General features: G+C 38.8%; 1 protein-coding gene across 5 annotated transcripts in view; it reads right to left on the reverse strand.

Annotated features, from left to right (window-relative positions):
- Positions 1-25,946, reverse strand: part of zmym2 (zinc finger, MYM-type 2) — a 154,386-nt gene that overhangs the window by 67,664 nt on the left and 60,776 nt on the right. For 4 of the 5 annotated variants that reach the window (XM_059964236.1, XM_059964237.1, XM_059964235.1 and 1 more), the window contains exons 6-8: positions 23,651-23,831; positions 16,080-16,292; positions 14,101-14,251 (exon numbers count right to left, since the gene is read on the reverse strand). In XM_059964236.1, coding sequence (XP_059820219.1) covers positions 14,101-14,251; positions 16,080-16,292; positions 23,651-23,831 — 545 coding nt within the window. The remainder of the gene's footprint in view (positions 1-14,100; positions 14,252-16,079; positions 16,293-23,650; positions 23,832-25,946) is intronic. The other variant, XM_059964239.1, reaches the window with a different exon arrangement.

Here is a 25,946-nt window from a genome sequence, read left to right on the forward strand (position 1 = left end):
TCAAGTACAGCACTCAAAACATAATTGGAGAAATGAGTAAAGTAGCAAATGCTTGATATGCAGCATTTCTCCTATGTTGTTAAATAAAATGCAGCCTCATGTTATTCGGCCATGGATTCACCCAAAATTGAATTCACATACTCCAAAGATGTGTGCCATTCTGGTAAACATTAGTTACATTTCTGTCTTAATGGTTAATTTAGATCGTTTCATGAAGCAGTAATAATAATTGTACCGTAAATTATTATACAATTCTCCTTTTGACTTCTAGGCTTTCTGATTTAAGACAAATGTTTATGGAAAAACAATATCTATTGAAATACAGTGGATTCTGGTTAATTGGGCCATCAGTTAATTTGAGCAGTCGCTTATTTAGGACAACCCTTAAAGAACGAAAAGTAATTGAGAAAATAGCCAGTATTCTCTTCATTTATTTGAGATATTATGCAACATTATTGGGATAAGAGACTATTGGCGAATAGTTTCTAATTAGTGCCAGTCACTTGCACTTGTTGTGGCCGGAAGACACTGCACCATGCTTAGAGAGGATGGTTTTTAAATAGCATCAGTTGCATTGTTTGTGTTCAAATACAGCAGTGATTTTTGTCACTGATAAGTTGGTGAGAAACAAGCAGTAAGACAATTCACGCTTGAAGGTGCCAGAAACGGCTGGGTGTGAAAACGAAATGATTTCACTACTTCAACAAGTTAGGTGCTACAAAGAATTTGAAAGGTATTGACAATCATCTTGAATGTTAAAATGAAAATGAAGATTTGGAGGATGCAATAGTTGAAAGCATTTATGAAGGCAGACCATTATCTGCACAAGGTGTCCATGCTGATTTTACTTATTTTCAGTCCATCAAAAGAACATGGCAGCGTACACCGGATGAATTCCTCTGCTGATAACTATTAGGAACTAATACAGTTTATAGCACTGTAGTATTACTGACAGTGTTCTCAATACATAATTTGTTACTCAGTTAAGTGACAGTTTATCTTTTTAATACCTTTTTCACTATTTCCATGAAATTCCAGCTAATTGAGCAGCCACTTAATTGGGCCAAGATGTCCTGTTCCTGAAATGTCCCAAAGAACCAGAATCCACTGTATTGGATAATTTCGAACTATTTTGTTGAAAATACATCTTTGACCAGTTTCATTGACTTAATTTTAGCAAAATCATTCAATTGCGTACATTTAGAAAAAGCCCTTAAAATGTAACAGCATTACTGGAAATTGAGTTATAAAGAGAGAATGGACAGGCTGGGGCCTTTTCTTAGCAGCATAGAAAGTTGAGGGGTGATCTTATGGAGGCTGATAAAATCAAGAGGGCATAGATAGGGTGGATGGTCACTGTGTTTTTCCCAAGGCTGGGAGGCTAAAACTAGAAGGCCTAGATTTAGAACCAGTGAAGAACATTTTAAAGGGCAATTTAAAATCGGAGAGGCAAATTTTTCACACCAAGGGTGAATCACGCTGTTAAAGGAAGTGGTTTAGAAGATATTTAGATAGGTACATGGATAAGAAAGGTTTAGAGGGATTATGGCCAAAAATCAGGCCAATGGAACTAGCTCAGCAAGGCAACTCAGTTGGCATGGATGAGTTGGGCCTAAGGATCTGTTTCCTTCCTGTGTAATTATTTTTTAGTGGGTACCATGGTAGCATAGCAGTTACTGGGACACTGCTACAACTTGAGGTATTCTGGAGTTCAATTCCAGCACAGCCTGTAAGAAGTTTGTGCTGGAGCACCCAGAGGAAACTCATGCGATTCATGGAAAGAATGCACAGTTCTCCCTGTGAACCTGGTTGGTTTCCTCCAGGTGCTCTTGTTTCCTCCCACAGTCCATAGATGTATTAGTCAACAGGTTAACTGCTCATTGTAAACTGTCCTGTGATTACGCTAGTGTTAAAATAGATGGGTTACTGGGTGGTGCTGAAAGGACCTGTTCCACGCCTTATTTTTAAATAAATATATAAATTTAGCAATACAGTCCACCCTTCTTATCTGCGGGGAATTGGTTCTGGGACCCCCGGCGGATACCAAAAAACGCAGATGCTCAAGCCCCTTATTTAACCTGTCTCAGTGCAGGTAGACTTTAGGACCCAGGGGAGCTCTGGACCTGCCACCCGTGGCTGCTGCTGAATCTGCAGTGTTTCTGTTCCGCTGACGGAAAACGATCACAATTCAAAATAAAGTGGAAATAATAAAATGATCGGAGAGAGATAAAATGCCATTGGTCATTGGAAAAGCATTAGACTATAGTCGGTCAATGATCGGAACAATTTTAAAGGATAAAGTGAGAATAATGGAGCCTGTGAAAGGCTCTGCCCCGATGAAAGCTACAATTATTACTAAGCAACACAGTGGTTTAATTATTGAAATACATACGTTTCTTAAGTGTTTTATATACATAGAAAAGTAAAATATATACTCTCTACTAAGACAAACATTTGATTAACTGACACTAAATAATATAGGATGTACCTTTTCTGACTTATGTACAAATCCAACTTAAAGACTGCCTGTACTGAGGATGTTCTATGAGTCTGTGGTGGCCAGTGCTATCATGTTTGCTGTTGTGTGCTGGGGCAGCAGACACCAACAGAATCAACACTCAGTGATGTTGTGGGGGTGGAACTGGACTCTCTGACGGTGGTGTCTGAAAAGAGGATGCTGTCCAAGTTGCATGCCATCTTGGACAATGTCTCCCGTCCACTTCATAATGTACTGTTAGGCACAGGAGTACGTTCAGCCAGACTCATTCCACCAAGATGCAACACTGAGCGTCATAGGTAGTCATTCCTGCCTGTGGCCATCAAACTTTACAACTCCTCCCTTGGAGTGTCAGACACCCTGAGCCAATAGGCTGGTCCTGGACTTACTTCCACTTGGAATAATTTACTAATTATTTAATTATTTATGGTCTTATATTGCTATATTTCTACACTATTCTTGGTTGGTGCGACTGAAATGTAATCCCTCGGGATCAATAAAGTATATCTGTCTGTCTGGACTTTAAATCATCTCTAGATTACTCATTGTTTTTTAGGGAATAATGACAAGAAAAAAATAGTCTGTACATGCTCAAACAGTGAGTGCTGGAGAGAGAATTTCCGTGTTTTCCCGATCCGTGGTTGGTTGAACCCGCGGATAAGGAGGGCCAACTGTACTTCCTCTTTTGTGCTGACAAAAAATCTTAAAAGGCAAATCATATGAAGTAAAATCTTAAAGAGCCCTAGAGTCTTACGGCATGGAAACAGGCCACTGCATCCCCTCGTCCATACCACCACTGGGCACCCATCTGTATTAATCCCCGCCCCCCCACCTCCTTTCAGCAGCTGGACCACAGCATTCTGTGCTAAGGCGATTCACCACCTTTTAAATGCTGTCACCACCCTGGTATTGCATTCAAGGTACTTGTTACTCTTTGGGTGAAAAAAGGAAACCCTCTGATCCTCTCTGTATCTCTTACACTTGCCATTCACTTGCATCCTCTGATTTTCTTCACCTATGATAAGGCAACAACATTCCTGCAGTGCACCCTATCTAACAAATCGCAACCATGTCCCCCTTTAGCATCTTCTGCAATAGGAGTCTAGATTTAATGTCTATGTGTGGGGTTGCAGCTCTCTTCTCATTGCTACCATCAAGGAGGAGGTACAAGAGCCTGAAGACAGACAACATCTCAGGAACCTCCGCCTCAGACTTCTGAATGAATAATGAACCCTTAAACACTACCTCTGTATTATTTTTCCTCTGTTTTTGCACTACTCATTTAATTTTTAACTGTAATTTATAGTTTATTTATTATCCCGCAGAATAACAAATTTCACGACATATGTTAATGATATTAACCCTGAGCTTGACTTAATGTACAGAATTATTGTGATATAATGATATGCATTTTACTAGCTCGATATCACCACTTCCTGGTACCATCGTGCTCCTACATTTTAACTGCAATCAGGCAAGTTGACAAGTTGCTAATAATGCCATAAACCACAATTTACTCAACTGTAAGTAAATGCAAAACACAGCTGCAAATGATAATTGTAACTCCTTATTGCCTTGTTCTTTTGATGTGACCTGATAGGCTTTCATCATCTGTAAGCATTTCTCACTGAGATCATAAAACCAAGCACACTTTCTAAAGCTACTGAAAGGATTCTATTTTTAATATTGTTTCATCCAAAAGGACACCTTAACAAATAGAAAGTAGTAGTACCAATATATTGTGGTGCCATGATTTGTAAGATAAATTGTAAAGAAATTAGGGATGTAATAATCTTTAAGAGAATACAGAAGCAGAAAACAATTCAGTTTGGATTGGAAACATCTCTTTCACAATCTCCATCAGCACAGGTGTACCGCAAGGCTGTGTGCTTCGCCCCCGCTTCACTTGCTTTACACTTACGTCTGTGAGGCAAAGCAGAGCTCCAGTGCCATATATTACACTTTGCTGATGACATTTCTGTCATTGACTGAATCAAAGGTGGTGACGAATCAGCATATAGAATGGAGATTGAAAATCTGGCCGAGTGGTGCCACAACAAGAAGGTCTCACTCAATGTCAGGAAAAGCAAATAGCTGATCGTTGACGTCTGGAGAAGGAAAACGGAGATCCGTGAGCCAGTCCTCATCAGGGGATCAGAGATGGAGAGGGTTAGCAACACTAAATTCCTTGGTGTTATTATTTTGGAAGACCTGTCCTGGGCACAACATGTAAGTGCAATTACCAAGAAAGAACGGCAGTGCCTCTACTTCCTTAAAAGCTTGCAAAGATTTGGCATGACATTTTTAACTTTGACAATCGTCTATGGATGTGTGGTGGAGAGCTTATTGATTGGTTGCACTATGGCCTGGTACGGAAACACCAATGCCTTTGAATGGATACTCCTACAGAAAGTAGTGGTATGGACCAGTCCATAAGCGATAAAGCCCTCTGCACCATTGAGCACATCTACATGAATGCTGTCGCAGGAAAGCAGCATCCATCAACAAAGACCCCCACCACCCAAGCCATGCTCTCAACTCATTGCTGCAGTCAGAAAGAGGGTACAGGAGCCTCAGGGCTCTCATCACCAGGTTCAGGAAGTTATTACCCCTCAACCATCAGTGTCCTGAACCAGTGGGGATAACTTTACTCACCTCATCACTGAAATATTCCCACAACCTACGGACTTACTTTCAATAACTTTTCATCTCATGTTCTCGATACTTATCGCTTATTTATCTATCTATCTATCTATTTAGTACTTGCAGTTCATTGTCTTACGCACACTGGTTGCTTATCTGTCCACTTGGGTACAGTCTTTCATTGATTCTATTATGTTTCTTGGATTTACTGAGTAGGGTGGCAGAAAATACTTCTAGCATTTTCTGTGCTAATGACATCTTGATTTTTTTCCTCTGAAGCTTTAATTCTCCCATTGTTGCTGTCTGACTTGATGACTGTTTCCAACATTTATTTTATCTTCACTTCAGAATCTAGCATTCAGTTTGTTTGAGCTTGTAAACAAAGAGGCATAGTTAATGACAGTATGTCCGATTCTAGAAGGGTTGCGCAAAGCTCAATGCACACCGCCTGACTTTGTGCAATGTGTATCAATGAAGTGCGACTTGAGTGACAGGGACACCATGAAGACAAGAGATGCTTTAATAAAAATGATGTTGATAGCCAACAGGAAGGAAGAAGACTGGATTGCAGGAAGGTATCAGCAGATTTGTTAGTAGAAGAGCAGAAAATGATATTCAATCTGGAGAAGTATGAAATAATACAGTATGAAAGGGAATTTTTTTTTGAAGTGTTGGTGTTCAGAGGAACCTAAATATCCTTGTACATAAATTGTCAATGGCATGTTGGCTTCCATTGCTAGAGAATCCAAGTACAAAAACAGATATTTTTGTGCTAATTGTTCAGGGCCCTGGTCAGCCTGCATCTGGAATATTGTGTGCAATTCTGATCTCTCTACCTTATATAGAAACGAGGGAATGCACCAAAAGTTAACCAGATTAATTCCCATAATGGTGAATTTGCTGCATAAAAAGAGACTGGGCAGACTGGGCTTGGGTTTAGAATAAAAGGTAAACTCATTGAAAAATACAAAATTCCCAAGGGATTTTACAGGGTATTTTTCCCTTTACACTGATGCGTGATACTTATTATTCAGTGATCCAACTCTGCTAAAGTAGTTAACCACCATTGGATGGGCTGAATAGCAAGATGAAGAACAGGGTGCCAGCTTTTCCTGAGTCTCTAGCTCAGCCTAGCTCTCCTGGTTTTGTGTGTGGATAGGATTAAGGATCAACCTTATTTGCCATATCAGACATCCCACCTCTCCCGGAAGTTCTGGGAGTCTCCTGCATATTGATCCATGACGTGCAAATTATATACTGTGTGTGTGTGTATATATATATATATGTATGTATGTATGTATGTGTGTGTGTATAGAGAGGGAGGGAGCGAGCGAGAGAGAGAGAGAGACACACACACCAATCAGGATTGTTGAGTCCTTTCATAATCAAATGTCCTGTATACATTCACCTGTATACATAACGGCCGGGGGGGGGGGGGGGGGGGGGGTGGAATATGGGGTGGCGGGGGTGGTGGTGCTACCTCCCTGAAATGAATTTGTGCAGGGTGGGATGCCTGCCATATACAGTTACATATATAAAATAAAGTTATAAGTTAAAGTAATATGTGGAATAAAATATGCATAAATACATAAATATATGGCACCAGCATGTATTTAAAAAGTGAACATCATTATAAAGTTTAAAATGAGGGGTGGGGGGGAGCTAAATAGAATGGTTGATCAAGTTAACTGCCTGAGGGGAAGGAACTTTTAAGATGGTAAGAAGTTTTTGTTTTAAGGACTGGAGCAAGAGAAGCAAATTTGGCAAACTGCTGATTTTAATGTTTGGCCAAATTACCTGTGACATAGCAGAACAACTAAAGGCAGCAAAAGCTGTCTTGGATTTAAATTTATCACAAATAATAAAACAACCCAACTCACATTTCTCTGTTGGAAACCCAGATTGAGGTGACTGAGAAACATTACTGCGAGTTTACCTGTGAATTACCACTGAAACAAAGATAGTTAAGTCATTGTGGGCATAGAAACGTAGAAAATAGGTGCAAGAGTAGGCCATTTGGTGCTTTGAGCCTGCACCGCCATTCAGTATGATCATGGCTTATCATCCAACTCAGAACCCTGTACCTGCTTTCTCTCCATACCCCCTGATCCCTTTAGCCACAAGGACCATATCTAACTTCCTCTTAAATATAGCCAATGAACCAGCCTCAACTGTTTCCTGTGGCAGAGAATTCCACAGATTCACCACTCTCTGTGTGAAGAAGTTTTTCCTCATCTCGGTCCTAAAAGGCTTCCCCTTTATCCTTAAACTGTGACCTCTCGTTCTGGACTTCCCCAACATTGGAAACAATCTTCCTACATCTAACTTGTCCAATCCCTTTAGAATTTTATACGTTTCAATAAGATCCCCCCCTCAATCTTCTAAATTCCAGACAGTATAAGCCTAGTCGATCCAGTCTTTCTTCATATGAAAGTCCTGCCATCCCAGGAATCAATCTGGTGAACCTTCTTTGTACTCCCTCTATGGCAAGAATGTCTTTCCTCAGATTAGGGGACCAAAACGGCACACAATATTCTAGGTGCGGTCTCACCAAGGTCTTGTACAACTGCAGTAGAACCTCCCTGCTCCTGTACTCAAATCCTTTTGCTATGAATGCCAACATACCATTTGCCTTTTTCACCGCCTGCTGTACCTGCATGCCCACCTTCAATGACTGGTGTACAATGACACCCAGGTCTTGTTGCACCTCCCCTTTTCCTAATCGGCTACCGTTCAGATAATAATCTGTTTTCCCGTTCTTGCAACCAAAGTGGTTAACCTCACATTTATCCACATTAAATTGCATCTGCCATGAATTTGCCCACTTAACTAACCTTTCCAAGTCACCATGCATCCTCTCAGCATCCTCCTCACAGCTAACACCGCTGCCCAGCTTTGTGTCATCCGCAAACTTGGAGATGCTGCATTTAATTCCCTCATCTAAATCATTAATATATTGTAAGTAACTGGGGTCCCAGCACTGAGCCTTGCAGTACCCCACTAGTCACAGCCTGCCAATCTGAAAAGGTCCCGTTTACTCCCACTCTTTGCTTCCTGTCTGCCAACCAATTCTCTATCCACATCAATACCATACCCCCAATACCGTGTGCTTAGTCTGTACACTAATCTCCTGTGTGGGACCTTGTCAAAAGCCTTTTGAAAATCTAAATATACCACATCCAATGGCTCTCCCCTATCCACTCTACTAGTGACATCTTCAAAAAATTCTATAAGATTCGTCAGACATGATTTTCCTTTCACAAATCCTGCTGACTTTGATGATTTCTTTCCAAATGTGCTGTTATCACATCTTTGATAACCGACTTTAGCATGTTCCCCACCACCGATGTCAGACTAACCGGTCTATAATTCCCCGGTTTCTCTCTCCCTCCTTTTTTAAAAAGTGGGGTTACATTAGCCACTCTCCAATCCTCAGGAACTATTCCAGAATCTAAGGAGTTTTGAAAAATTATCACTAATGCATCCACTATTTCTTGGGCTACTTCCTTAAGCACTCTGGGATGCAGACCATCTGGCCCTGGGGATTTATCTGCCTTTAATCCCTTCAATTTACTTAACACCACTTCCCTACTAACATGTATTTCCCTCAGTTCCTCCATCTCACTAGACCCTCGGTCCCTTACTATTTCCGGAAGATTATTTATGTTCTCCTTAGTGAAGACAGAACCAAAGTAGTTATTCAATTGGTCTGCCATGTCATGTCATTGCAGACATGCCAAAGACTGGTCATGTGATCCTTTATATATTGAATGCTGGGTAGGTGATGAGATCCTGTAAAACCTAACAGCCTTGAAGAATGTCCAAATTTGTATACAGCTGCAACTGCAACCTGCTGTTCAGTGGTACATGGAAATCAGGCCAGATATACTGGGCCTTCATCTATTAAGCTTTAATCAGCAGGTCCATGAAGGGCCAGGGAAATAAAGAAGTTTTCAAAAAGAATCAAGATAGTGGATGGAAATTTTCTCAACTTGTTGTTTTCTAGCTAGTTGTCAAAATGTGCAAAATTAACAACAAGCTCAGGATTCTCGGGTGTTGAAAGGAATTAAGGGAGATTGATTTAGTGCAGGAGTAAAACATTAGGTATGATCTTATGAATGTTTCTACAATATTGGACAGGAGTATAGAGATCAATCTTCGTTATCATACTTTAAGGAAGATGTGAAAGACTCAGATTGGTAAAAGTTATTAGAATGATTCCGAGGGCTAGGGAGTTACAAGGTTAGACTGGAGCTGAGGGCTGAAGAAGAGACAGCATAGATTCAAAGTGATGGCAAAAAGCATATTAAAAATGTAAAGAGAATCATTTACATATAGAGTGGTCACAATAAAACAGGGTGGTACAAAGAGAGTCAATTACAATTTTCAAACGAGATTGCCCAGGCACTTCAAGAGATACATTGCTAGCCTAAATGAAAAGAACCAAGAAAATGAAAAAACAGATTGCTTAACAAGTTGCCGGCATAAATTTAATAAGCTGTAAAGACTATGATCCTAAGTTAGGTTTAGAAACACTATGGTCATTGTGGATATATTTTATTTCTGAAGAAAAGAAATATGATCGGAAGATGCAATCTAATTGTTTTTATTTTTAATCTTAACTGTCATATAATACATATTTTATAAAGACTTACATTTTTCAAGTTATCTACATAGTAAATCTTGATTTGGAAGTGTTGGTATTCTGCCAGTCCAATGGAAGTCAGTCTCAGACAAGTTAACCTACTATATTATATTATGCGTCATCACTGAACTCCACATTGACCCCAAAGAAGGAGAGCTGCAGGGAAGTCCAGTCTGGCTGCAACTCCTAGTGAGCGTGCCTCCCTAATTCTACACTATCACATCTTGGACAGAATTGGAGACCACATTCATTTCAATCTGACTTTCAGCCTGCAGGTTAAAATACTTATTTTGTTAATAGATTTCATTTTACTTATTTTAATTATTTTAAAAAGTTAAGATATTTTTGTTGAATATTTTTAACAAAATAGAATCAGAGGTCCTGGGTGAACCATGAGATCCAAGATCTGCTGAGAGCTAGAACAAAGGAATTCAAGTCTGGTGACCAAGATAGTTACAGGAGGCCCAGGTACGATCTCCAGAAAACCATCTGCGAAGTGGAAATTCTGGACAAACTTGAATCAACGAAGAATGCTTGATACTTGTGGCAGGGCTTCGCTTCCAGATGAGCTCAATGTCTTCCATGCTCGCATTGACTATCAAAACAGACGAATTTCCACATCCCCTGATGATCCTGTGATTTGTTTCTGAAGCTGACATGTGAGCAGCCTCCATGAGTATGAACCCATGAACAGCATCCGACCCAGGTGGGGTATCTGATTGTGTACTATAGACCTGTGCCAATCAACCAGCTGGTGTGCTCACTGATATCTTTAACCTCTCACTTCAGCAGTGTGTAGTACTCAACTGCTTCAAGCAGGCTTCAATTATACTGGTGCCCAAGGACAGCATGGTGACCTGCCTCAGTGAGTATCACCCAGTAACACTTACATCCACTGTGATGAAGTGTTTTCAGAGGTTGGTGATGAAACATACCACCTCCTATGCAAGATGCAACTTAGATCTGCTCCAATTTGTCTACTGGAGCAACAGGTCCACAACAGATGCCACTTCATTGGCTCTCCACTCAAGCTGAAACACCTGGACAGCACCCAGTGGGGCTTGTCCCACCAGGATGCTCTTTATTGACTACAGCTCAGCATTTGATATCATTATCCCCTCAAACTAATCAATAAGCTCCAAGACCTTGGCCTCAATGCCTCTGTGTGCAATTGGATCGTCGACTCCCTCACTTCTATCCTCAGTCAATTCAGACTGGCAACAACATCTCCTCCATGATCTCCATCAGCACAGGTGCACCACACAGCTGTGTGTTTAGGCCCCTGCTCTACTTGCTTTACACTTATGATGGTGCGGCTAAGCGCAGCTCCAGTGCCATATCCAAGTTTGCCAACGACACCACTGTTGTAGGCTGAATCAAAGGTGGAGATGAATCAACATATATGACGGAGACTGAAAATCCGGCTGAGCGGTGTCATACCAATAAACTCTCACTCAATGTCAGCAAGACCAAAGAGCTGTTTGTTGACTTAGGAGAAGGAAACCAGAGGTCCATGAACCAATTGTCATCTTTAGGAGCTTGCAGGGATTCAGCATGACATCTAAAACTTTGTCAAACTTCTACAGAGATTATATTGACTGGTTGCATCACAATCTGGTATGGAAACACCAATGCCCTTGAACGAAAAATCCTAGAAAAAGTACTGGATATGATCCTGTAGATCATGTGTAAAGCCCTCCCAACCATTCCTATATGAAATGCAGGAAAGCAGCATCCATCATCAGGGACCTCCACCATCTAGGACATGTTCTCTTCTCATTGCTGCCATCAGGAAGAAAGTACAGGAGTCTTAGGACTTGCACCACCAGGTTCAATAACAGTTACTATCCTTCAACCAGTAGGGATAACTTCACTTGTCCCATCATTCAAATACACATCTAATGGACTCACTTTCAAGGACTTTTCATCTCATGTTCCTGATATTTATTGTTTACTTATTATTATTGTTTCTTCATTTTGCACATGCAGTTTGTTGGCTTGTACTCTGGTTGATTGTCCTAGTCAGGCAGTCTTTCACTGCTTCTGTTATAATTATTATTCTATAGATCTGTTGAGAAAATGATCCTCAGGGGTTTAAATGGTGACACATATGTACTTTGATAATAAAATTTACTTCGAACTTGGTTTTAAAAATGACTTATGTGAGTATTAACATTTGTTAAATGGTTCTGAAGAGACATTTAAAATCTGATCAAATCACTCACAACTTTGACACAAGACAAACCATCTCCTAACTTTGTTCCTTTGTCAAACCTTGTCAGGCATTCTGGTGATGGGACTTCAGCATTATGCTGCCTGACTTGAAGACACAGAGGGCCAGCAAGCTGGACTCTCTACATCTTGATGGTAAACAAGGGTGAATGGCTGGGTTTGGGAAGATTCAGCTCACTGTTCTTTGCGATTGTGGTCTCCTGGTTCTCTTCAGTAACATAGTAAATGGAGTGTACTTGATTATTACAAATAATCTTTCAAAACAATTTTCCAGAACATGATATTAAATCATTGCTAATGAGGTACTATAAGAAAAAGATTTTTAAAATACTTTTTTTAGAATTTAGTGGCAGTATAAATGAACACACTATCTTTTCATTCCCCTAAATTGTGAGCATCATCAGAAATAACATACTCAAAATATTGTATCCTTATTTACACTTAAAAATGTGAGACACAGAAGACACATATTATATATTAAGTTTCTAAGTTTTATCATTTCAGAGTCATTGAATTTAAAAGAAAAAAAACATTTTACACAATTGTCTCTAATTTAAACTTCAGAAAGAAACAAAGAGGCTCTACTATCTTAATAATGTGAAAATGTTTCATGATAATGCATATAATATGAAATATGAAGATAATGCTATTTCCCACTACACTAGCATAATAGATTTTGTAGAAGAAATCTCAAACGCTAGAGAAAGAAATGAATACACAGTGGGAATATTCCTTGATCTATAAAAAGTACTTGACACCATTGACCATAAACTATTATTAACAGAATTAGAAAGATATGGTATTAGAAGGGTGGCACATGACTGGTTATTTGGAAGATAGGTATCAGTATGTACATTTTTACAACTCAAATTCAAAACTTTTGAGGGTAACTTGTGGGGTTCCACAAGGTTCAGTGCTTGGTCCATTGCTGTTCATGTATATAAACGATACATGTATGGTTTCTCAGACATTAAAATGTATATTATTTGCTAGTTTACAACTATATTTTGTAGTGGAGAACATCTGAAACAACTTTTAGATGCAGTGGAGAAAGAACTAGAAATTATAAAGAAATGGTTTGATACTAACAAATTATCACTGAATCTCAGTAAAACTAAATTCATAATATTTGGAAACCATGTACCAAATTCATATAGTAAACTTAGAATAAATGATGTTGAAATTGATAAGGTATCTGAAACAAAACTTTTAGGAGTGGTAATAGATAGTAAATTAAGCTGGAAACCACAAATAAATTATGTCAAAGCAAAAACATCAAAATCAATTGCAATACTGTACAAAGCTCAAGACTTCTTAAATCAGGAATCTTTGTATACATTATACTGTTCACTTATAGTCCCATACATGACTTACTGTGTAGAGGTATGGGGAAATACATGCAAAACAAATACAAACTCAGTTTTTCTACTCCAAAAGAAAGTTATATGAAATGTAAATAAGACAAGTTATTATGAGCCAACCAATTCACTATTTATTCAACACTTTTAAATTCTGAGATTTTGTAGATGTTAAAATAATACAAATTATGTATAAAGTAAAAATGGACAGCTACCACAAAGTATCCAAAGGTTGTTTAAAATGAGAGAAAGTCAACATGATTTGAAAGGAACATGTATATTTCAAAAACAAAGGATAAGAACAAATGTAAGAAATCACTGTATTTCAGTCAGAGGGGTGAATCTATGGAACTGAATTTAAAAACATGCACTACACTTAACAAGTTTAAAAAATTATTTAATGAACAAATATAAAATACATGATTTAAAATGAATGGGAGTAATGTAAATAAATGATATTTGGAATTGGATTTTGTGTTAAAAGATTATGAAATTTTTTGTTTTTGATGATTGATGCCAAATATGTTGTTGTATAAGTAAGAGGGGTAGGCATAATAAGCTGTAGCTTCAGTCTACACCCTGTCGGTCTGTCTTAAAGAAAATTTATGTTTTTTGTTGTAATTTTGTTCTATCGTTGTAAATGATGCTTTTTGTTATGTTTGTACTGACTGAAATAAATTAATTTCATTCATTCATTCAAAGTGATGAGAAAATTTTAATTTTACCTGTTGGTTTTGGGCATCTTGATTTGTGCATGGACATGCAAGCAACTGAACAGTATGCTTCAATATTCCCACCAGATTCCACACTCTGAGTCATATCAAAGCTTCTACATGGAGTTCTGCATGCTGTGCAGGGAATTATTTTGCTGATTTTCTAGAATCAAGATCAAAATGGTTAGTTCATCTGGCGCAGTAAAGTCTTCAAACCACCCCCCCTCCCAACCATAAAATGTTCATTTTTTAATCTCAGTATTAACATTCTATTTGTACTATTTAGACCAAAATTACACAAAAACATTTAGAGAATAATTAAGAATAGACATGAAAACAGGAAAAATTAGATGTCAAATGTCTAACACTCAAGTAAGTATTTCTAGGCATAGGAATGAAGATATAGTGTAACAAAAATATCAATACTTTGAAGGCTCAATATGGTGGTTGAGAGACTCAATAATGGTTGTCCTGATCTACAAAAGCCAGGAAGCTCAAGAATTTTGTAGGAGAATCTTGCAGAAGAATCTGGAATTAGGAGTCGCTGTTTGAAAGTAAGAGATAGTCCATTTAAGACAGAGATGAAGTAACTTGTTTTCCTCTTAAGTTTTGAGTCTTTGGAAATCTCCTTCAATGGATGGCAGAATGAACAGTGCGAAGAACCACTGTCCTGCGGTGCCAGTGACTCAGGTTCAATCCTATCCCCAAATCCGTTTGGGTTTTGCATGCTCTTCCTGTAAATAGCCCCTAGTGTGTAGATGTGCAGTAGAATCTAGAGGATGTTGATGGGCATATGGGGAGGATAAAAAATAGATTAATTTAGGATTAGCGTAAGCAGAAGGGTAATTGTCAGAGTGGACTTTATGACCAAAGATTCTGTTTCCAAGTGTCAGTAGTCACAGCATCTTTGAATATATTGAAGACAGAGGTGGACTCCATAAGTGAGGAAGTGGAAGGTTATTGTGCATGAGTGCGGTGTTGTGGTCACAATTATGTCAACTATGTCATTATTGAATGGTGGAGCTGGCTTGAGGGATGTATTCCTGTGTCTGACTGATAAGCCTTTATAACTTGATCAATAAACTGTAACAAAAAAAACCCTGATCAAATCAAAATAGCAATGAGGAAGTTACAACTGGCCTGTGTTTCCAATTCAAGAATAACAGGATGAAGAAGGAGTTGTGGGGAAATGTGATTTTGTTTCTAATCTCTATCCCAATACTTCTAGTATAGAGCACACGTACATGCGACAGTGATATCAATATTAAATGCTTGGGGTCTAGTATGAATGATAGTTCCTAGGTAAAGTACTTAAATACTGTTACTTGGCTGAATCAACCAATCCATGGATGGCAGCTACTGGAGCAGCTTTTGAACTTGCTTTTCCACTGAGAGGTTGGCCAGATTGGTGCTGTAACGTGCAGATTGCAGAGCCAGCTACTTTTGGCTCACCGCTGAGTGCAAAAGATGGTCCCTCATCGTGCTCCTGGGAGGTAGAACCTTTTGGCCTTTACTCTGGTAGGTGGGCCCTGCTATTCATTGACCCAGCTCCACAAAGATTTTACAGCACATCTGGATGATTTAATTACAAGTTAATAAATGAAACCCAACTTTTCCCAGTGTCTCTTGCACTGTCTAGCATTTCATGTTAATGAAGCTTGAGAAGAAATTAATTTGGTGAGATTTCACAAGGAATTGACTGCCCAAAATAAAAGGCAGAATGATTTTGGAAAATAAAACTTTAGTCCTTTATTGAATCGGTCAATTATAATCACATTGAACCATCCAAAATATTTTCATGCCTATAAATATAAGATTTTACAAACTTTGCAGCAAACAAATTAAACTCGTGTACAAATCTACCAAAATACACAACTCAGTTTATACAGCCAAAATAAGCTACTTGTAATAAATTCTATTATTTGATTAAAAAAAAGATTAGTGGATTATTATTTGCCTGTTCAGAAGTCACCATGCTTTCTACAAATTACCTGTTTAAAATCATTGAGACATCTAGCACTACAGAATCTTTTGTGATGACCATCATGGAAAAGAAAGTGGCTTCCAGATCCTTTATTATAACAGTATATCCCACACTGATCACAACAATTCATTATAAGTCCATTGGCTTGTCTATATTTGTTGAAACAACCATCACTGCAAAGTTTGTGGACAAAATTTTTAAAGCTCACTTCATGTCGAATCTATAAAGGAAATGCACAATGATATTACCTAGGCTGCACACTTGTAACTTAGGTACCAGATCTTGCATACATTTTTAAACAACTGACAATGTTTCTTTACACTTCCAGACAATAAACATTGCGACTGCAGTTATGCCTAATTTTCTTCCTGATCCTACTTCTCAGGACATAAAACAGAACCCAAACCATAGTTCAGCTAGTGGCAGCTATGTCGAGGTCACAAAATTTTGGTCCAATTTTACTTCATTAACATGAGCATCAAAGTCATATGTATGTGCAATGTTGAGGAAGTGCTGTACTGTTGGAAATTCTATCAACTGGAGGTCTTAAGCTGAGGCCTTCAAGGTAGTGGTAAAAGATCCTAAATGGGAATGTGATCATATTGTTTTGGCTTATATTTATTCTTCAATCAGCACCGCACAATAAAATACTCTGATTATTATACTGGCACCTGGCTGTGAGAAATTTAGTTGCTGTGCTTGGTGAATTACCACAGTGACTCTACTTTGGGAATACTTCAATGGCTAAATCAACTTTGAGGTGTTTTGAGAAAAAGAAAGATAAAATAGTTGCCTTCTTTTTTAAAATTGCCTCTCTGACACCTAAACATCTTGACCTACTTAACTAGAGCAGGATGTGAAGCATAATTGAAACAGTTTCACATTTTCCTTGCTCCACTAGGTAGAAGAATTAACAGTAGTTCTCTTAAAGAAGTTTATAATTAATATTTGTGTACTTCATAACAGACATAAGACAGTTGATAACTGAGGCTAGTTAACTGTTCTTCTGCTGCTGATTCTTGTAGCTACATTGTGTTCCATTGGGACTTTATGTTCCCTACCATGCTTACTGAATCAAAAATGGTTCAGTAGTGGTAGAAGTATTATGAATTTTGTATTTGCTTAAGAAGTTACTGACTTAACACACTAAATACATGTTGCAAAAACTATTAGAGGTGCACCAACTATTCTGTATATAATAGACTTAAGAAGCTTTTAAGAAGTATTTTTAAGTGCTTATTGAAAAAAGGAAGATCTGATTATTTCCTATCTTCTTTAAAAGACGCTACAAGATTTATAATCTCTGTGCAGGAAGTGTTGTATGAAGAACAGCACCTTAAATAATGTAGCATATCTTCAGTACTGAAAATCTAGATTATTTATTTGGCTCCTTATCGAGCTTCCTCTCATCTAGAAGAATGTTTTAGCATTTAAAATCAGGCTATTAGCTATAGCGTCAGAATCATTAGCACTACAACTACTCAATATTCCACATATTTGAAAATTGTGTCAGATAGCTATCATTTACTGTATGGTGGAAGTGGGGGTGGGGTGGGGTGGGGAGGCATTTGAACATGTCTGGAGAGCTCTATGAAGTCTGTGGAGCCAAAGAAAAACAGTGCAGAGGCAGAGATAGCTTGACGTAGATAACCCTCTCCCTTCTCTTGCCTCACAATATCTCAACCAAAATGACTATAGATTTACAAGTCAGTATAACTGAATGTTGTGGCAATGGAGTGCTGATGGTAACTGCTTATGCAAAGGAGGACAGAGACAGGAGAATCAAGCATTTTAGGATTAGAGGACTGGAGATGTTACGAAGTAAGTTGTAGAGATAGAGACAAGCCGTAGAAGCACTTGAGCACAATGCTAATTACATTACGTCACATTTGAAATAAATGGAAGGTGTTTCCATTGGACCATTAAGGAAAAAAATAGTTCTTTTTTTTAACTGCATAATTAAAACCACAATTAATGTACATTTTTTCCTTTATTCTTCCATGAATTAAGGTCAGTAACACAAAAGTAGCACTAAATTAAATGTAGATATCATTATACAAATGACATAAAATTGAAAAATGAAATTCCCACATTAAGCATTACATTTTCACTAAAATTTACAGCAGAACACCAGTTGGTCAATCATTCCCATTATCATTCTATTCAAACCATTGCCATTTCTCAACTTTTGGTCTGAACCTTACTGTTTATAGCATCCCCAGCTCTTATACTTTTAAAATGCAGAGTTTCCAACATGTAGCAACTCAAGTTCCTCAATACTACTCAGCATTGTATTACACAGATACTCATTTGACTTGTTTGCTGATTCTAAATGCCAAACTTTTCCAGAATTAATTCTGAAACCAAATAATCCACTAATATATTTCTGCCACCCACAACTTTTTTCCTATTAACCACATGGCCAGTAACTACATAAACATGAAATTTTGAATATGCACAAGACTGAAATATTCATATATTGATGAATAACTCATCTTTAAACCCATCCTCTATACTTCTTAACAAATATTCAACTGAAAATTTTATGTAGCCTTCCTGAATCTTCCCAAGTAATTTCTCTACTATCACTGTTAAGCTGTATATCTTACCTGACCTATCTCCTTATCCCTTTCAAAATAATATTTTGTTAGTTGCCAACAACTCCTGCAGCACCATGCTTGTGACAAGAGAAAATGGGAAATGAGTCAAAGTCACAACTATTTACTCCCTAGGGTTACATTAGGGTTACCTCAAGTGCAGCGGCCTGTGGAAAGTGGCCAGGGAGTGAGCGGGCCAGTGAAGGAGTGGAGATTTGAGGCTTTGACTTGAGAGGCTGAGGACGAGCTTCACTCCAAGTGAGGTAAGGCCGGGTAAGTTCCTTTCAAAGGAGAAAGTTTCGAAAGTTGAGGCAAGTATTGGGTAGGTCATGGTAGCTGAGATCGGTCCTGTGGTTTGTTCATCCTGCAGCATGTGGGAAATCAGGGATACTTCCAGTGTCCCTGACGACTATGTGTGCAGGAAGTGTGTCCAACTGCAGCTTCTGGCAGACCGCATTGAGTGTCTGGAGCTGTGATTGGATTCATACTAGAGCATCCGTGATGCTGAGAAAGTTGTGAATAGCACATTCAGTGAGTTGGCCACACCGTAGGTAAAGGGTACACAGGCAGAAAGGGAAGAGGTGGCCATTAGACAGCGTAGCTGTAGGCAGGTAGTGCAGGAATCCCCTGAGGTCATCTCCCTCCTAAACAGATATACTGTTTTGGATACTGTTGGGGGAGATGTCTCATCAGGGGAAGGCAGCAGCAGCCGAGTTCATTGCACCATGGGTGGCTCTGCGGCACAGGAGGGAAAGAAAAGGAGTGGGAGAGCTATAGTGATAGGGGATTCGATTGTAAGGGGAATAGGTAGGCGATTCTGCGGCCGCAAACGAGACTCCAGGATGGTATGTTGCCTCCCTGGTGCACGAGTCAAGGATGTCTCTGAGCGGCTGCAGGACATTCTGGAATGGGAGGGTGAACAGCCAGTGGTCGTGGTGCACATAGGTACCAACGATATAGGTAAAAAAACAGGATGAGGTCCTACAAGGTGAATTTAGGGAGTTAGGAGATAAACTAAAAAGTAGGACCGCAAAGGTAATAATCTCTGGATTACTACCAGTGCCATGTGCTAATCAGGGTAGAAATAGGAGGATATTTCAGATGAATACGTGGCTTGAAAAACGGTGCAAGGGGGAGGGATTCAAATTTCTGGGGCATTGGAACCAGTTCTGGGGGAGGTGGGACCCGTATAAACAGGACGGTCTGCACCTGGTCTGGACTGGAACCAATGTCCTAGGGGGAGCGTCTGCTACTGCTGTTCAGGAGGCTTTAAACTAATGTGGCCGGGGGATGGGAACAAGTGCAGAGAGACAGAGGGGTGTAAAATGAGGATAGAAGCAAAAAGTAGTAAGGTGAAAAGTAAAAGTGGCAGGCAGACAAATCCGGGGCAAAAAGCAAAAAGGGCCATTTTTCAACATAATTGTATAAGGGCTAAGAGTGTTGTAAAAACAAGCCTGAAGGCTTTGTGTGTCAATGCGAGGAGCATTCGTAACAAGGTGGATGAATTGAATGTGCAGATAGTTATTAATAAATATGATATAGTTGGGACCAGAGACATGGCTCCAGGGTGACCAAGGATGGGAGCTCAACATCTAGGGATATTCAATATTCAGGAGGGATAGACAGGAAAGAAAAGGAGGTGGGGCAGCATTGCTGGTTAGAGAGGAGATTAATGCAATAGAAAGGAAGGACATTAGCCTGGAGGATGTGGAATCGATATGGGTAGAGCTGCATAACACTAAGGGGCAGAAAACGCTGGTGGGAGTTGTGTATAGGCCACCTAACAGTAGGAGTGAGGTTGGGGATGGCATTAAACAGGAAATTAGAAATGTGTGCAATAAAGGAACAGTAGTTATAATGGGTGACTTCAATCTACATATAGATTGGGTGAACCAAATTGGTAAGGGTGCTGAGGAAGAGCATTTCTTGGAATGTATGCGGGATGGTTTTCTGAACCAACATGTCGAGGAACCAACTAGAGAGCAGGCCATTCTAGATTGGGTGTTGAGCAATGAGGAAGGGTTAGTTAGCAATCTTGTTGTGCGAGGCCCCTAGGGTAAGAGTGACCATAATATGGTGGAATTTTTCTTTAAGATGGAGGGTGACATAATTAATTCAGAAACAAAGGTTCTGAACTTAAAGAAGGGTAACTTTGAAGGTATGAGACGTGAATTAGCTAAGATAGACTGGCAAATGATACTTAAAGGGTTGACGGTGGATATGCAATGGCAAGCATTTAAAGATCGCATGGATGAACTACAACAATTGTTCATCCCAGTTTGGCAAAAGAATAAACCAGGGAAGGTAGTGCACCCGTGGCTGACAAAGGAAATTAGGGTTAGTATCAAGTCCAAAGAAAAAACATATAAATTAGCAAAAAAAAACGGCACACCTGAGGACTGGGAGAAATTCAGAGACCTGCAGAGGAGGACAAAGGGCTTAATTAGGAAAGGGAAAAAAGTTTATGAGAGAAAGCTGGTAGGCAACATAAAAACTGACTGTAAAAGCTTTTATAGATACGTTAAAAGAAAAAGATTGGTCAAGACAAATGTAAGTCCTTTACAGTCAGAAATAGGTGAATTGATCATAGGGAACAAAGACATGGCAGACCAATTGAATAACTACTTTGGTTCTGTCTTCACTAAGGAGAACATAAATAATCTTCCGGAAATAGTAAGGGACCGAGGGTCTAGTGAGATGGAGGAACTGAGGGAAATACATGTTAGTAGGGAAGTGGTGTTAGGTAAATTGAAGGGATTAAAGGCAGATAAATGCCCAGGGCCAGATGGTCTGCATCCCAGAGTGCTTAAGGAAGTAGCCCAAGAAATAGTGGATGCATTAGTGATAATTTTTCAATACTCCTTAGATTCTGGATTAGTTCCTGAGGATTGGAGGGTGGCTAATGTAACCCCACTTTTTAAAAAAGGAGGGAGAGAGAAACCGGGGAATTATAGACCGGTTAGTCTGACATCGGTGGTAGGGAAAATGCTAGAGTCGGTTATCAAAGATGTGATAACAGCACATTTGGAAAGAGGTGAAATCATCGGATAAAGTCAGCATGGATTTGTGAAAGAAAAATCATGTCTGACGAATCTTAAAGAATTGTTTGAAGATGTAACTAGTAGAGTGGATAGGGGAGAGCCAGTCGATGTGGTATATTTAGATTTTCAAAAGGCTTTTGACAAGGTTCCACACAGGAGATTAGTGTACAGACTTAAAGCACACGGTATTGGGGGTATGGTATTGATGTGGATAGAGAATTGGTTGGCAGACAGGAAGCAAAGAGTGGGAGTAAACGGGACCTTTTCAGAATGGCAGGCAGTGACTAGTGGGGTACTGCAAGGCTCAGTGCTAGGACACCAGTTGTTTACAATATATATTAATGATTTAGACGAGGGAATTAAATGCAGCATCTCCAAGTTTGCAAATGACACGAAGCTGGGCGGTGGTGTTAGCTGTGAGGAGGATGCCAAGAGGATGCAAGGTGACTTGGTTAGGTTAGGTGAGTGGGCAAATTCATGGCAGATGCAATTTAATGTGGATAAATGTGAGGTTATCCACTTTGGTTGCAAGAACAGGAAAACAAGATTATCTGAACGGTGGCTGATTAGGAAAAAGGGAGGTACAACGAGACCTGGGTGTCATTGTACACCAGTCATTGAAGGTGGGCGTGCAGGTACAGCAGGCGGTGAAAAAGGCAAATGGTATGTTGGCATTCATAGCAAAAGGATTTGAGTACAGGAGCAGGGAGGTTCTACTGCAGTTGTATAAGGCCTTGGTAAGACCGCACCTAGAATACTGTGTGCAGTTTTGGTCCCCTAATCTGAAGAAAGACATCCTTGCCATAGAGGGAGTACAGAGAAGGTTCACCAGATTGATTCCTGGGATGGCAGGACTTACATATGAAGAAAGACTGGATCGACTAGGCTTATACTCACTGGAATTTAGAAGATCTTATTGAAACGTATAAAATTCTAAAGGGATTGGACAGGCTAGATGCAGGAAGATTGTTTACGAAGTTGGGGAAGTCCAGAACGAGGGGTCACAGTTTAAGGATAAAAGGGGAAGCCTTTTAGAACCGAGATGAGGAAAAACTTCTTCACACAGAGAGTGGTGAATCTGTGGAATTATCTGCCACAGGATACAGCTGAGGCTGGTTTATTGGCTATATTTAAGAGGAAGTTAGATATGGCCCTTGTGGCTAAAGGGATCGGGGGTATGGAGAGAAAGCAGGTACAGGGTTCTGAGGTGGATGATCAGTCATGATCATACTGAATGGCGGTGCAGGCTCGAAGGGCCGAATGGCCTACTTCTGCACCTATTTTCTGTTTCTATGTTTCTATTACACCTGAGCCTGGCGAAGTATCAATCTTCAAAGATGACAAACTAAACTAAATTTATCTTATCCAAATCTCACCTTACCCGTTACATATTTTTTTTGTAATTTCTCTCATATGTGAAGAATCCTACATATATCTTTTGCCTCTGGTCACAGCATGGTTATACTATTCAGCAAAGGATGTAAAGGGTGAATCTCTTCTCTTTAAAGGTAATTGAGCAGATTTCAAATTAGGAGAGTTTTTGATAGAATGGACAGAGAGAAAACTTCTCTCACATCCAGCCAAGAGCAAAATCAGAGACGATTCACGTTGAGATATTCCTTAAGAATTCAAAGTATTTTGTGCACGAGTAGTGTGAAAACAGATCTTACCACCATGTAGACCAGTTGAAGAAAGTGGTATAGATACATTTAAGAAAAAGCCAGATAAGCAAATATGCAAGATGGAAAAAGAGGGCAAGGATGACGTTCAAGTGAAGCATTAATTCTGTTAATGAACTGGTTTGTGTAAGTGGTAATTTCATGCCAGTAAAGATTCTAACCAGGTGATGATCTTAAATCTAGGTCAAACAAACTAACAAGTTACGCGTGTACATACTGCTTAACAATATTGATTAAATACATGAAAATTACAAGATATACCTCAGTCATTTTTCCGCAAATTGTACATTTCCCATAATTTCCTTGGGTAACGTGACATGTATGTGCAGGAATTTTCTGTCTTTCTTCATAAAATGATAAGCAGGATGTGCTACAGAATTCCTGGAATGTTTCACTGGAATCTACTTGAGCAACAATTGTTCCCTTCATATTAGTTATCTCTCTGTAAAACAGGATAATAAATCAAATGAATATATCAAGTCAATTTTTAAAAATATGATCATTCATTTTGAAATGAAGAGGACATAGAAGGAAATATGGTGAACCTCTCTTTAAAAAACCATAATTGCTCAAAACCTATCTATTTGCTAACAAACATCAGAAGAACATGACAAATAGGAAAAGACTCAGGTCTTGAATAAACCTGACTAATCAGCACCCAGAACTCACTGGGGTAGAGAATTCCAAAAAGACGCAATTCTTAGAAATTTCCCCTCATCTCAGTTTCAAATAGTCACCTCCATTTCCTGAGATTATCCCCCTAGATCTCATAATACAAAACCATTTGAAAAATTGCTTCATAATTTAAAGGAGAACCAACTTATATACACCAAATTCAAAGTCAGTGGGGCTAATTTTGAAGTATTCAGAAATATTATATGCCAATACAGCACCACGTTTAACTAGATTTACACCAAGATTAATTAGAATCACAATGCAAAAAGAATATAACGTTTATTATTTATTTAGAGATACAGCACGGAATTGGATTTTTCTGGCTCTTTGAGCCATGCCACCCAGTAACCCCCATCAACCCCTGGTTTAATCCTATCCCAATGACAGGAAATTTACAACGACTAATTAGCCTACTAACTGGTGTGACTTTGGACTATGGGAGGAAACCAGAGCACACAGAGAAAATCCATGAATTGGATGGGAAGGATGTACAAACACAGGGATTGAACCCTGAACTCCAATGCCCCAAGCTGTAATAGCATTGCACTAAATCCTAGGCTACCATGGCACCTAAATATCTTTCTTCCAGCAAACATTTGTTATGAAACATCTTTCTTAATGGGTCAGTCAATTTTTACTTAGTCTAGCTTTAACTGATCTACTTTGCTCTAAATGGTTTAAAACTCAGTTGCATGGTGAATTTGGATTTTGTGTTCACTTTCTTTCCCCATAAATGGAGTCTGTCATCCTTGATTTGTTAAGTTCCTATGTCTTCCTACCCAATATAGCTTAATACAGTTTGACTTCACATCAAACATTCATGTTCAGCACTTGATATCAACCAAAGGTGTGTGAAATCAATAAATGTTTCAGATTTTTAAAAATGGGCTCCAGCTCTTTTATTGTTATTCATTTTTTTGCAGGTAAATGATACAAATTTTCAGATGAGATGTCAAACTGAGGTGAGCCCTTTCAGTGTAATTTCAGAATGTTTTATTAAAAAGAACAGCTCGTGCTTTCTCTGAATAATATAAACAAAACCTTAACTAACATTACTAAATTCATAATAAATGCCTGTGGAATTTCCTATGGCTGTAATTTTTCCTAAGTTATAATAACATCCTTAATTCAAAAAAGTTAATTTGGTAAAAACTAATACAGAATTCCCAAACTTCACAAAGATCATTTTGTAATTAAAATCTCTATTTTTTTTAAATCTTTAAATCAATTAAGTATTCCTGTGTATCGAATTTTAACTCTTGCTGGGAGAAAATTCCCAAACCCTCCTGCAGTGGTTAACATTGTCCCCAGTTTCTCGGCACCCATCCTGCTAAATAAAGATAGAGGTTATATAAAAAAAGATAATACGAAGATGAACCAGAACACATTGCAAGCCCTGTCAGGAGCTAAACAATGGAGAATAGGTTTAATACCACATCACATCAGTTGTCCAGATGAGCCACTGTTTAGTAGCCACACATGTGTGAACTCTGTAGTCTGACTCACCATGAGCAACACCTATCTGGTGACAGACGAGTAATGTATTAAAAAATTGCATGTCAAGGTGTACAAATGTCACACATTATTACAAAATCAACAAGTCTCAGGCAGAGATTACTGCTCAAATAATTAAAATCAGACTGCCATGTCTGAAAATAAAAGAATCCTTAGCCTAAAAGCAATAGACTGTAATAATATATTTATTATGCTCAAAACTGTGATATAGTGCATGAAAAGACAATGATATGCAACAATATCAGAAATTTACCAGATCAAGATCAGGAAACTTTCACTGGCGACTGCATCACCTCTTCAATGTTTGTTGTGATTTTCAAAGTATTCTGATGCATGTATTAAAATTCACCGAACTTTCTGTACTTTT

Source organism: Hypanus sabinus, chromosome 3, assembly GCF_030144855.1.
Source record: "Hypanus sabinus isolate sHypSab1 chromosome 3, sHypSab1.hap1, whole genome shotgun sequence".
NCBI lineage: Eukaryota > Metazoa > Chordata > Chondrichthyes > Myliobatiformes > Dasyatidae > Hypanus > Hypanus sabinus.